Raw genomic sequence first — 12,790 nt, forward strand, 5'->3', positions numbered from 1 at the left:
GCCTCCACCCAGCCCGTCCGGAGTGGTTTCCATCTCAGCAGGACACACCCAGCACCAGTCTGTCCCTGTCTATGAGATGAAGTTTCCAGACCTGTGCGTCTACTGATCACAACACACACACACACACACACACACACACACACATACACACACACACACACACACACACACACCCCTCCACAAAGATATCACAAAATGCAAAATGCAAAATTCAAAATGCTGAGAAATAACTAGACTAGTCATAATCTGCACTCCAATTTCCTCTATTCTGACCAGCACAAAGGTGACAGGGATACTGTCAGAAATACAAATTGCAGCAACAAAAGTTTTGGTATAAACAGGAGTTGCCTATCCAAAAAAATGAACCTCCTTAATCTCACGTAAAAGTCTTCTATCTCTATTGCAAACCTACACACCGGCCACAGAGTTTCTTATTTCCACTTAGTTTGAGAGCCTCAAAAGCGCTTCTGAATCCAAAAATGCCTTCATTATCAATTTGAAAACTTCTGTATTTTTAAAATACTCTGATCCTTAATTAAGCAGAAAGCAGACCAGTTTGTATCCCTCTAGCTCTAAATGAACTGATGTGCTGCACTTTGTTTCCTGACTCACTTCCCTGAAATTCAACAAAACTTGTGAGTCACCAAGAACAAAACATGAACAACACTCACTCTAACATTTCAGTGTATAGATGCTGAAGCTGATGTTGCTTCCCAGCATGACTCATCCAGTCTATCATCTGTGGTCTAACCAAAGCTTCACACATTGTACATAAGCTGTAGTCTAAAATGAAACTCTTGTAGGAATGGCTAAAACCAGTTTCACATTTACATTTGAGGCTTAGCTGTACTGCTCCTTCTTCAGAGCCAGCTTCTGCCTCTTAACAAGTATCTGTTCTCATGTTGATCAGTAGGCGTCAGTGCAGTCACAAATTAGTAGAAATGTATATTATATTAGCTGCTAGAAAAACTGAAATAACTTCACTGGTGGTAGAAGGCAGGCGAGTTTTAGGCTCCCTGCTGCACGGCTGTTACAACCTGTTCAGTCTGCTCAGTGTTTGCTATTTTTAGGTAAATATGCATCAGAAATGACTTCAACAACCAGCCAAGGTTCATGTTGGGAAATGAAATGAAAGCAATACTTCAATTTAACGTATCTGGTCATGAACTGCTTGACAACAAAAGAAAGCCAAAGAGTTTAGTTTTCAACACTGTTCAGTGGAAATGGCTCGCTCATGGTTGGTGTGTTTCTGTGCTCCATTTATTTCAAAATGCTGCAATTTGCCCTTTGTGCTGACATTGTCTTGACATAATGTAAACGTGCCTGGATAGACCCATTTTTAACAGAAGTCTTGATTATCAGCCAACAGGGTGTTAATGTTTGTTGATTTGTTATGAAACCTTTTGAATTAAGATCTTACGACACAATGCTGATAAAATGTGACTGATTGTTTAACTGTCTTTAGAGCCAGCGCGTTGTAAATACAGAAAAAGCACAAAACTTTAACTGCAACATACTGAAAGATTTGAACTGCATTGAGGGACAGTTCTTTTTAATTGGAATAAATTCATGCACATATTACATTCATACATCTGCAACCTTTCTGTACCTTTATATAACATATTACAGCACTTATTTTACTGTGTTCATGTTAGTGAATTTCTTATTATGGGAAGAAATATAGCAGTTTAAGAATTCATTTTCAAAAACCTCAAGCTGTTTCAATGACAGTTGTCGCAATTTTCCATGAATATACAGCTAGCTTGCTGGCTACAATACTTAACCCTGCCTAACAAGCTCTGATTGGTTGATTATTTCTACAAATAGCAATAACCATTCCTTTCTGAATTGCTGAAGAATCAGAGATGTGTGCAGCGAGGTCTAAAACCAGGGTATTCTGGGATTGGCCAGATTAAGTCCATATCTGCCCCCTAGTGAATATACTTTAAATCACCCAAGCACACATCAACACAGACAAGCATGTAGACGTGCCGCTTGTCAATGCATGCACGTTGTTAAAAGCGTGTGTATAAGCGCTGTAAGTTTGTGACATTGAATGTACGTGTGACTGCTCCAGAACTCTACCAGCAGCATCAACTGTAAAAACTCATATCCTTGTGGATTAAGAGTTTTCCGGCACGATGGCTTTGTTCTGTACTCTCTGTGCACAGTTGGCACGTTGATGATATCTCCAGTCCAACCAGCAGCTTTTAACTCCTCACAGCTTTTTTCACAGCTTCTAAAAACCAAAACATGTTTTGCTGCCAAAGACAGCAGTCCCCCCAGCCTCCCCCACCCTTCCCCCATTTCCTGAATTCAGGATGTCTTAATCTAAAAACACTGGATGCTTTCCGTGACGACGTCCTGCAAGCAACCATATGGGCAGTTTCATCCCTAAATAAGAGAGCAGCAGCTGACTCCTCATGAAAGGTAACCTCCCCTCTGAAGGTTTTAATATCAATAGCCACCTTCAGATACAAAGCAGTGACATTTCAGAGGATTTAATCATCTGTCCTTGTTACCACAAGGCCACTTTCTGGTTCCAAAAGGGGTACGGGAGGCGTTTTTGGATTGAGATCCTTCATATCAGGTGGAGCTGCAGCTGTGATCTGTAACAACAGATGGTTATCAGTATTTCCTCTGATCTAAGAGCAGTGTAGGAAGAAAACTCCCTCCAGCTGAAGGCAGGTACCTGCTGCCATCATTTGGTCTGAGTAGCTGTGCAGAGCACATCTCTGCTGCTGCTGATTGATTCAGGGTTGAAGTTTAGTGTTTCCTTTCACTCAGAGATGACTGGTTTCTTTGTAGGTATATAGTGTATGTATGATGAACGATGGACAAACAAGATGGAAAACTGAATGAAAGATGAACGAGAAAAAAATAGTTGAGGTGTTTGTGTTCTGCTGAGCAGGATGTGGAAGCCGTTTTATATGTGGCAGGGAAAGTTTCAGATGGTTTTGTATGTTAAAAGTTGTTGAGTGCAGGTTGTGTTCCCAAATGACAAAGCTTGGCTAAACATCTTTTGAAATCACCAACATGAGCCTGATACATTTGAACCTTGGCTGGTCTTCTTCAGAATCCAGCTATACAGCAGCTTCTGACTCATTTCCACCTGGTATTGACACGCAGTCTGTATCTGTGTACCTTATCTGGATCAGTAAAAATCACATCTGGAGATGGTCTGATCAGATCTCAGCCAGGGGTAAACAACATCTGTTTAAGGGAAATAAGCAGAGCCCACACAGCAGCATCGCTTCTGGAGACTCCAATGGACTGAAACAACGCGCAATTCAAGGGTCATGTGATCAGTGGTAGCATTAGTGTCAGCAAGCTTCTCCATCGACTCTGCTTACCTTCTTATAGTATAAGTAATGTTAGCGTAGTTAGCTAAGCCACCCAAAACTGAGACTAAACAATGTTGCCTCAAGATTAATTTAGTAGCTTTTCTGGAGTGTTCGATCGTATCACGAGCAGATGGAGTTTAACCAGCAGTCATGGAAATTTAGATGTTTCTGGACTCTGTAAGGACTTCAAATCCACAGTGGTTTAAGATGGTACCTTCTGTGAAGATGCACCTAAACACAGACCTACGCAAAGAAGGCTGTTTTAGGTAACTGTAGGTCCCAGAGGCTCAGACAGGAGCAGACACACGCACCTTAGTCTCAAGGCTTAACAATGCACGCAAGAAACACCCACAGAACCTCTCAGACACCTGTGCACTTCCTCCTACGGCCATCCTGGAGAAGCTTGTTGGAGTTCATCTCAACTCGATTGTGGTCCGTTTAGTATCGAAAAATGTACCAAAAGTATCCTACAAAGACCTTCGGTTGTCTGTATGTCACATGACCCTCGCCTTACACGTCCTAGCCTACACTGAAGACCATTCCACAACGCTTCCCTTCACCTGAGGCACACCATGCTTCATGTGAATATTGAGTTGGGATTATAGTGTGCGTGTAAATGCAAAGGCCCATGATTGAACATTGTTATCCAGTTACAGATGGCAGCTTAATACCAGGTGTAAATGTCTTCTTCTGCATGTGATTTAACATACTGCAAATGGCTGCTGATGTTTAGAATAAAGCAGCCAATGATAGTATGTGGATACTCGTAGAGTTTGTACTCCATCATTAAAGGGTTGATGTCCTGGATTGACAAAATTATGAGCAGAGTTGCCTCAATAAAATAAAAACTCCCTTTGATATTTTCCTCTGTATAAAAAAATATCCTTCACTTAACATTGCACTGATGCATTAACTCTTGTGCATATCTGTACTGTGTAACGTCTTAGCTTTAAATGCAAACTTATGATTTAATATCATAGATAAAGAAATGCATTATATGAACTAACTGCATGATCTCTTAATAACATTGTCGACCCCTGAGGGGGCGCTGGGAATATATGCTGAAACAAAAAACCTGAACAATTCATTTCATCAACTGAATCTCAAAATCAGATTATTCCTCAAACAGATGAAAAATGAACCAGCACAGTGGAAACGTCACTGATTTTAGTTTGGGGAAGATTTTGACAGTAGATGAATTGTTTGCTTAGATGCAGCTGGAATACACAATCACTTCCTCTACGAATGTGTCATAGCAGTATATCATATATTTTTGTACATTTTATGCATCATGTATTGTTAAACTGTTGCCTGGTAGAGATTTAGAGATTTGGGAGATTTATTGTTGTCCATCACATTTATCAAGATGAAGACAAATGCTGATTTATTTTTAGATTTCTGTTTACTATGAAGTCAACGGTTCAGGGTTTCAATGGGATTGTGCAGTTCTTATCGGTGCAGGAGAAATGTCATGTATGAAAATGTTACTTGATTTCTTGTTGTAGAATCCATTATTTCTTTTTTTTTTAATAATTAAAATGAATGAATATTATATCTGTAGCCAGATGATATTAGTTATTTTTGCATACCACAGGGAAGTAGAGTAAATCGGTGCAATCTGCTAATTTTAGCATCTAGATTTTCAATTTTTTCCCAGCAAGAAGTTGCAGCTCAGACTCTAGGTTATTTGCAAAACATCTTGCTTCATCTGATAAAAGGATAACCCCCCCCAAGCGTTAGTCTTTCTCAGATTCAAAAGTCAATCGTGAACACAGACATGAGACATGAGTCTTTATAGATTTAGTGTGTTTAGTAGGGGTGTGGCAAGATCTCGCTAGATTAAATTGTGATGAGAATTCTCGTCAGGTAAAAAGGTGTCTTGTAAGACTCACTCAAATGATTTTTTCACACGCTGTCAAGCCACACATTAATTTTCTCATGCTGTGAAATAATGTATAACTAATAAGACTCGGAGCGAATCGACTCTGCCCAGCTGATTGACACCGGCGTACACTGGGATAGTAATCAGCTGAACCTGCTTGTGCTGTGAGTCCAAACCTTTTTATATACAGTCAAGACAGCTGTGACGACATAGCTGGTAGAGTTTTGCAAGATAAACATCTAAAAGCTGAAGCGCAGCCGGCTCTGTTTGGGACTGTGAGCTGCACTGGAAATTATAGTGTGTGGGTCTGGGGTGAGATTTCTGCCTGATCACAAGTGTTTCATTTACTTTTGGTTTTACATGCAACATGCAGTCCCAAACTGCGTCGGTCACACGGTCTGAAGAGGGTAGCATTACTACCAGGGGATCAAAACGTAATGCACAGCAGAGTATAGGGCAGGTAATTAATTAAATGATGACGTTAGTCTGGTAATATTACTTTTTTCAGAACATGTCAGAGAACACGGATATATGGGAGAGCTTCTGAATGTGCAGAAAGTTTTGACCATGAGCAGAAAACCTGCTGAAACACAGAAGCTATTAAAATCCATGAGTTTATAACTAAATTAAAATGAAATAATCTGTCATTATGGTGAAAAGGTGCCGCAATCATAGGCTACTTCCCCAGACAAAGACACAAAGAGGAGGGAAGATTAAATCATGAATCAGCAGGGATGATATTAAATAAGTTGAACAGATCTGAAAGCAGCACAGAATGACTGAGAGCTGCACTGCCTTAGATTCTGTTATAGTTAGGCTATAGATTTTGAATCGTCACCTGCACCTGAATTTTGTCTTTCTCTTTATATACATAAATTAAAAAATCACCATAAACTGGTGCATAAAAATTCATCAGAATGCAGGAAATAAAGTATTCAATGCTTAAAATTTTCATATAATTCAGCATTAAAGATTTCTTAATTTCTTAGTGTTAAAATCTCGTCTCGATCTCGTGAACCCAATCTCAAATCTCGTGTTGTCTTGTGGGTTAAGTGTCTCGTCAGATCTCTGCTGTTTAGTGATCATTTATCTCTGATGTCCACTTACGAATCAAAGAAAAAGATTTTCCTTATAACTCTAGATCAGGTTTTCTACAGTATCAAACTTATCCAGTGAAGTTCAAGCTCAAGTTGTAGCCCACCGCTAACTCACTGAATCCATGGCCTCCAGGCATTATGGGAAATGTAGTTGTAAAACTTTGCAGGACAGTGAAAAGTTTGTAATATTAAACATGAGGTTTTGCTCAGAAAGATTTTACATAACGGGAAACGACATGATCCATTAGATTGACAGCAATGTTTATTTTCACAACTTCACCCATTCAGAACACAATCAGATGCGCCATGCCTGGGATCTAGTTAGTGCATACATTCTGCCCTGAGCTGTAACTTCTTTTCACTGGTCAATAGGTGACTGATAACTAATGTTTAAATGAGAGTGAATGATCTCAGAACAGTCTAACGCTGATAATACACAGGGCAACTTTTTGAGCAATGTTGCTGGGAAATCTTGTTGGTGGCAAGTCAGGCTATGTTTTGACAGCAACATTGCTTTAAAAGTTACTTTGTGTATCATCAGCTTAAAGCTTAGCTGGATGCAGAAATCAATCAGTCTGTAAATGAGTCAACTCTGCTAATTTTGATAAATCAACCGTATATTTAAAGGATATAGCTGCATCCATCATTTGAATAGTGGCACAAGGTGTATTACTGCATATTAAAATACAATGCTGAGCAGTTAGTAACTGTCACAATAAAATGACATTGTGTTTGCACTTTGGTCACAGTGTACCTGGTACTATAGCAAAAATGAATCTGCACAGATAAGTGTTCGGTACAAGTTGATCATTAGAGGTAATTTTTTATTCCCCAATGTTCAGTTTGTGAAATGTTATATTCAAGAATAACTATGTGTGAAACTGTAAAAAGCGTCCCTCTTGACTGGTGATTGATGTCTGAATCAAGTCTTAAGTACTGTGTAATCAAGACAAGAGAAGAACTCATAGATGGGGTGAAATCATTTCACTACTGACTGCCTTACTTCAGAATGCTGGACACAGAAATTGCTTTAAAAAATGTTAACGTGACAAACTTTTCTTCACTTTTCAAGACGGACTTTTTTTCCAGTTTACCTGCTGAATTCTGCAGAAAAATGAAAAGAACAATAAAGAAAAAAAACAAGCTTCTGATGATGTTTTCATAAGTTTGTGATGCAACAGTTTGTATTTTGGTGGCAGTTTTAGAGGTAACGGGTGTCACGTCTGTGTTCAGCCTCTTTGTTCCAAACTGCTAAAGCTTGGCTTTGTTTCAAACACACGGCTCTGAGACAGCGCTGAGGTTCTGTCCCCACTGTTCAGGAAATGGGTTTGAGACTTCAGATCTGAATGGATCCACATGTGCACAAGTCCTTCATTTATCATATTCTACAGTTTACTTACAAATGACTTGACCATCAATAAAATGTTTAATCATAAACAAAATCTGTTCAATAGCTAAGAGACAGTCTCACTAATTTGTAGCTTGACTATTGTCTTGAATGACGCTACATAATCTTAGAAGCCTAAAACTGTTCTTTTGCTCCATTCTCTGATGAAGACTGTGTTTTTGAAAGCTTTTGAGGATTCAGTCCCTTGTTTTTGCGATAAATCAATACATTTTTTTAGTCAAAATGTATGAAAGTGATGATGTTCGATCAATGATGACGGAGACCAAAGCAAATCCTCACATCTGAGAAGGTGCAAACAGAAAATATTTATATATATTCCAGAGATTATCAAAATAATTGACAAATTCCTTCAATACTAATGTATGTCCCAAAATCCTTCAGTTCACTTATTAGGATCAACTTTTCAAATGTTTTCACCTGGCACCAGCGACAGAATTTGTGGAACCAACAAATGTGTCTTTCAAATGCAGTTAAAGGATTTCCTCCAACCACAGTGGCAGCAGAGCCTCAGCGCTTTATTACAAAGTCTCTATCTGATAGTATATTGTGTGTTGAGATTAATGTTCAAGACTAAAATAAAATGTTTCTATCAACACTGGTGACTTTTGATGTCTTTATTACTGTCACTTCTCTTTGGAAGGAAGATGCAACAGACGCACGTTTGCTTTTATTCATATGTTTTTAATAAGTTCACTTCTTCCCTTGATGTGCTCTAAAGAGTTGCTGCAGTTCACAAATCTGTGAAGAAAACCTGAAAATCAAAGTTAACATTTGATTTCTGATTTGTGATCATTTCTAGAAATTACAACTTCTGTTACTGGGAACAAAATGATCTGACCATAATCTTATCAATGATCCCCAAAATGACTTCTTCACATCCCAAAGCTGCCTTTGAAAAGCTTTTCATTCGCTTCTAGTTTCCTTTCTCCTCCTCCTCTTCCTCCTCTTCTCCACCCTCCTCCTCTTCACCTCTCACCCCGGGCCCTCCCGGTCTCCCTCCCGGTCTCCCTGCTGGTCTCTCTGCTGGTCTCTCTGCTGGTCTCCCTGCTGGTCTCCCTGCTGGTCTTTCTGCTGGTCTTTGCCCTGCACTCGGTCTAGCGTTGTGGGTTTGAATCCCGCTGTGTGTGGTTGACTCTCTGCTCTCCTCACTGGAGGGGGGAGGGGGAGGTGGAGGAGGAGGAGGATGAGGAGGAGGAGGATCAGGTCTCGTGGAGCTCTCGGACGGTCCAGCAGGAGGATTTGACTTCTCTTCGTCTGTCAGGTCGGAGCTTTCATCACTGCAGACAGACGGTATTTTGTTGTTGAACTGAACATGAATCAATTCTGGCAAAATTATATTAAATTGTAATTTATATTTTATGTTGTAAATCCTGTTTTAGACATTCAACAGAGGTTTTTATTAAGCGTCCAGTACTCTAAACCAGCACTCATCATGCACAAAACCTATTTCTATTATTTCGTACTAATTTGTTGTAATAATTTTAATTTGTCTGCACAGATGATGATGAAATGAATCCCTGATACGTGCTCCTTACAGACAACAGAGAAACTGGCCTTTTCCTCGACACTTGTGCTACCTATCACTAGAAGGAAGGGTACTGAGAAATAAGTAATGATACTGAGTATATATTACTCTTATCTGGCCCAATCAAGCTGAAACCCAACTATTTTAATTGTTAATTACTCACAGCATCCATAATTAGAATACCAGAAATGAACAAAGATATGAAAATGATTTACTGTGTTCTAAACATCTTCATCATTCAGCCAAACTGTGGCTGAAGACACAGCTTCTGGTGGAGGACGCTGTGTGTTCAGCTGGGTTTTGGCAAAATGACGAGTCACGTTTCTATAGATGTTTTACATACATGCTTTTTTTACTCTGAAGAACGAATGTCATGATTTTAATCAGACCATGATTCTCAACCTCAAAGTTAATATGAAATTCAAATTTTCAGACTTTTGCTTCAATGCCTCCAAAGTTACACAAATGAAGCAATCTGAGAAGGAACTGTCACTCTGTCACAGAATGCATCTCTCTCTCTCTCTCCCGCCCTCCTTCCTTCCTTCCTTCACCCCAACTGGTCGAGGCAGATGGCCGCCCACCCTGAGCCATGGTTCTGCTCGAGGTTTCTGCCTCTTAAAAGGAAGTTTTTCCTTGCCTCTGTCTCCTAGTGCTGCTCTTGGTGGGAACTGTTGGGCTTCTGTAAATAACATCATAGAGTACGGTCTAGACCTGCTCTTTATGAAAAGCGCTCTGAGATAACTGTTGTTGTGATTTGGCGCTATATAAATTAAATTTAATTGAATTCCCCCAAATTAAGCCTGAATTATTTGGTATATTTGGAAGTCCTGTGGGTTTAAACAAAGCCTGACCACACAGCATGCAAATACAATGCTGATATTTTTATAATAGTTAAAGGTATAATGTGTAACTTTTCTGCATTAAAATTTCTGAAAACAATTAGGCCTATGTTATACATTTTCTTGAGTTTTGTACTTACATTATTCCATCTGTTTCAAAAAACAATTAAGCCAGAAGAATCCGTCAGTTTAATCAAGTTAACGGTGTGTTTCATTTGGCCGCATGTTAATTGCATGATATCCCCTTCGCACATGCATCAGCATTGTGGCATACAATAGGCGTGTGTGACTTCAGGCGGCGCAGCACAGCGCCAACTTAACGTGATGCATGCTGGACTTTAAATAAGGCATGGTGATTAAAAATTGTGTCCGACTTTCACCGGCACTGCAAAACATCATCATGTCACAAGACATTAAAACCTCACAGGAGCAAGGCGGCTGCAGACGCCGGGTCCCGCTTTGCTTTTCTCCGGCTGCACAAAGTTTGAACCGCCTTTTGCCTGGTTGCGCTGCAAATACTGCGAGATCAGTCATTGATGCTCACAGTAAGCTCTTGCAGGGAAAATGTATTCGACTGGTGGCGCTGTTTTTATTCCCCACCCCTGCAGTCGCCTGCAGCTCACATTAGACTATCAAGTTCGGCGAAAGTCAGCCACAGTCATCTCAAACTCCCCTAATGATTGATGATCCCCTAATCGTTATCCTGAAGACTACAAATCCCATGATCCCATGCTACTTCACAAGGTCATCAAACTGCATCTTTTGTTATTGTTTTGATGTGAGACAGACCTAGTGGCAGCAAAGTCCATACTGTGCTGATCTGCTTTAACTCTGGTTTGAGAACCTTCTCACCTGCTCTGAACTCGGCGTGGCGGAGGTGTGTTTGTGTCCGTCGATGTTTCCTGTATGCTGTCAGGCTTCTGATCATCAGAGCTTCCTCCTAGAGGCTCCTCACTCTCCTCACTGGACTGAGGGGTAAGTCGTGATTTGGGGGGTCTGCTGGCCCGGCGGCAGGGAGGTCCGGGGCCGCGGCACTGCAGCAGCGGCAGGCTGTGGTTAAAGTGGGCCGCTGCCATACACTCGGCAGTCGTTTTGTCACACACACACTGCAGCTTGTCACATACAGTGAGGCCCTGACCTGAAGAGGAGACAGAGAATGAGGTTCTAGGTTAAGAATGAGCTTTAGAAAGACTTTTTGATATTAGTGGAGTAGCTATGTGGCTTTGTTTCAAAATATAAGTTTGGTGCATCTTTCTAGCCTTAGTCATGGCAACTACCACATCAACATGTCCTAAACAGTTTGTAATCCTTCGTATCTTCATCACACTAAGACTCAGATGAAAACACATACAGTTCTCTAAAATCTTGTGGAAAACATTTGACTTTCAAGAGAAAACATTGGGGTTTTCTCCTTCACATTGATGCAGTCTGATTTTTCTGCGGGCCACAAGACGAACTGTAACTTAAGAGTTCAGCACTCTGCTGTGGCAGCTACTGATACAAAAATCCAATCCTCCTGTTGGATGGTAACAGGACAGATTTTGTGTAAGATTCAGAAGATGCTAGATGTAAACTAATGCAACCTTTGGTTGTTACCTCGGTGTGTTTCTGCCGTGTGTGAAATATTCACGTTACAGTGCTCACAGTAGACCCGCTCTACTCACATCGTGGTTTCCCGTTCTCACAGGAGATCTGAGCGTTGAGCTTCCTCTCGGACCTGCAGCCCATGGCGTTGATCTGCTTCAGGCAGCAGTGATGAAAGAAGCAGCACCTGATGAAGAGCGACAGAGGTGATGAAGAATGCTGAAGTTTGTTTAGGTACACTCCCTAAACAATCAGCTTCAATCAGCGGAATGTCAGAAGAACGTTGGCGGTGTTTTTATGAGCCTGTCCTCGGATGTTTCCTGTGCTCTACGTTCGTCTGTGATTCGATACACATCTACGCCAACTGCAGAAGGAGGTAGCCATAAAACACAAAGATTATGTTTTACCTTGGACACATCTTTTGAGTGTCTAACTAGGGATGCAAACCACCCCACTGATGGTAAATTAAACTTGCAGCTACCTCAAAGGTTGGCTAACATAATAGATTTCACTATAACACATCATCACTTCCTCTACTCTCCTCCTACTGCAGCTGCTGACCTGTCCAGCTGGTCCAGAGGTTGACCCCCGCCCTCGTGTCCGCAGTAGCAGCCATACATCTCATACTCATGGGGGCAACGTCCCGTCAGGCAGTGGAGCATCTCCCCCAGAGCCGGCATCTCCTGTCTAGCTTGCCCATCGCTGCCATACAGGGTGAAGGAGCGACTGCATTCTGTTAGAGGATTGTAGGAAGAAATGCAGGTTAATACAAGTAAACTACGGAACTTATGCAAAAGGGGTTTAGACGCCTTTAAAAATGTGGTTAAGCTGCAGAATTAAAAGGGCTACAGACAAATGCTTTAGTCAAGTCTGCAAAACTCAGCTAAAACACAACTGTTTAAAGATGGCAGGTTTTTCCACACTTTGATGATCAGGCAGCAGAGTCCAAGGCAGAATAATGCAACACATCAAGTAGGAGAAAACGATCTCAGTATGCGTGACTGGACTGACTAGAGGCTGTTTTGCCTTTAATATCTTTGACACATTCTGAGTAAAGAAAAACCTTTATTCCACCAGTGACATGCAGCAGAAGAATAGAAGAGTTATACTC

The 12,790-nt window shown here is 40.8% G+C and overlaps 2 protein-coding genes across 6 annotated transcripts in view; one reads left to right on the forward strand and one right to left on the reverse strand.

The window, feature by feature from the left end:
* Positions 1–8,326, forward strand: part of efr3a (EFR3 homolog A (S. cerevisiae)) — a 254,822-nt gene extending 246,496 nt beyond the window's left edge. For all 5 annotated transcript variants that reach the window (XM_046052401.1, XM_046052402.1, XM_046052403.1 and 2 more), the window contains one exon: positions 1–8,326. In XM_046052401.1, coding sequence (XP_045908357.1) covers positions 1–106 — 106 coding nt within the window. In that variant the 3' untranslated portion in view covers positions 107–8,326.
* Positions 8,093–12,790, reverse strand: part of oc90 (otoconin 90) — a 25,156-nt gene continuing 20,458 nt past the window's right edge. Inside the window, exons 17-20 of the mRNA XM_046051908.1 lie at positions 12,241–12,412; positions 11,760–11,866; positions 10,948–11,233; positions 8,093–9,008 (exon numbers count right to left, since the gene is read on the reverse strand). Coding sequence (XP_045907864.1) covers positions 8,645–9,008; positions 10,948–11,233; positions 11,760–11,866; positions 12,241–12,412 — 929 coding nt within the window. The 3' untranslated portion in view covers positions 8,093–8,644. The remainder of the gene's footprint in view (positions 9,009–10,947; positions 11,234–11,759; positions 11,867–12,240; positions 12,413–12,790) is intronic.

This window comes from Micropterus dolomieu, linkage group LG06 (assembly GCF_021292245.1).
Source record: "Micropterus dolomieu isolate WLL.071019.BEF.003 ecotype Adirondacks linkage group LG06, ASM2129224v1, whole genome shotgun sequence".
Taxonomy (NCBI): Eukaryota; Metazoa; Chordata; class Actinopteri; order Centrarchiformes; family Centrarchidae; genus Micropterus; species Micropterus dolomieu.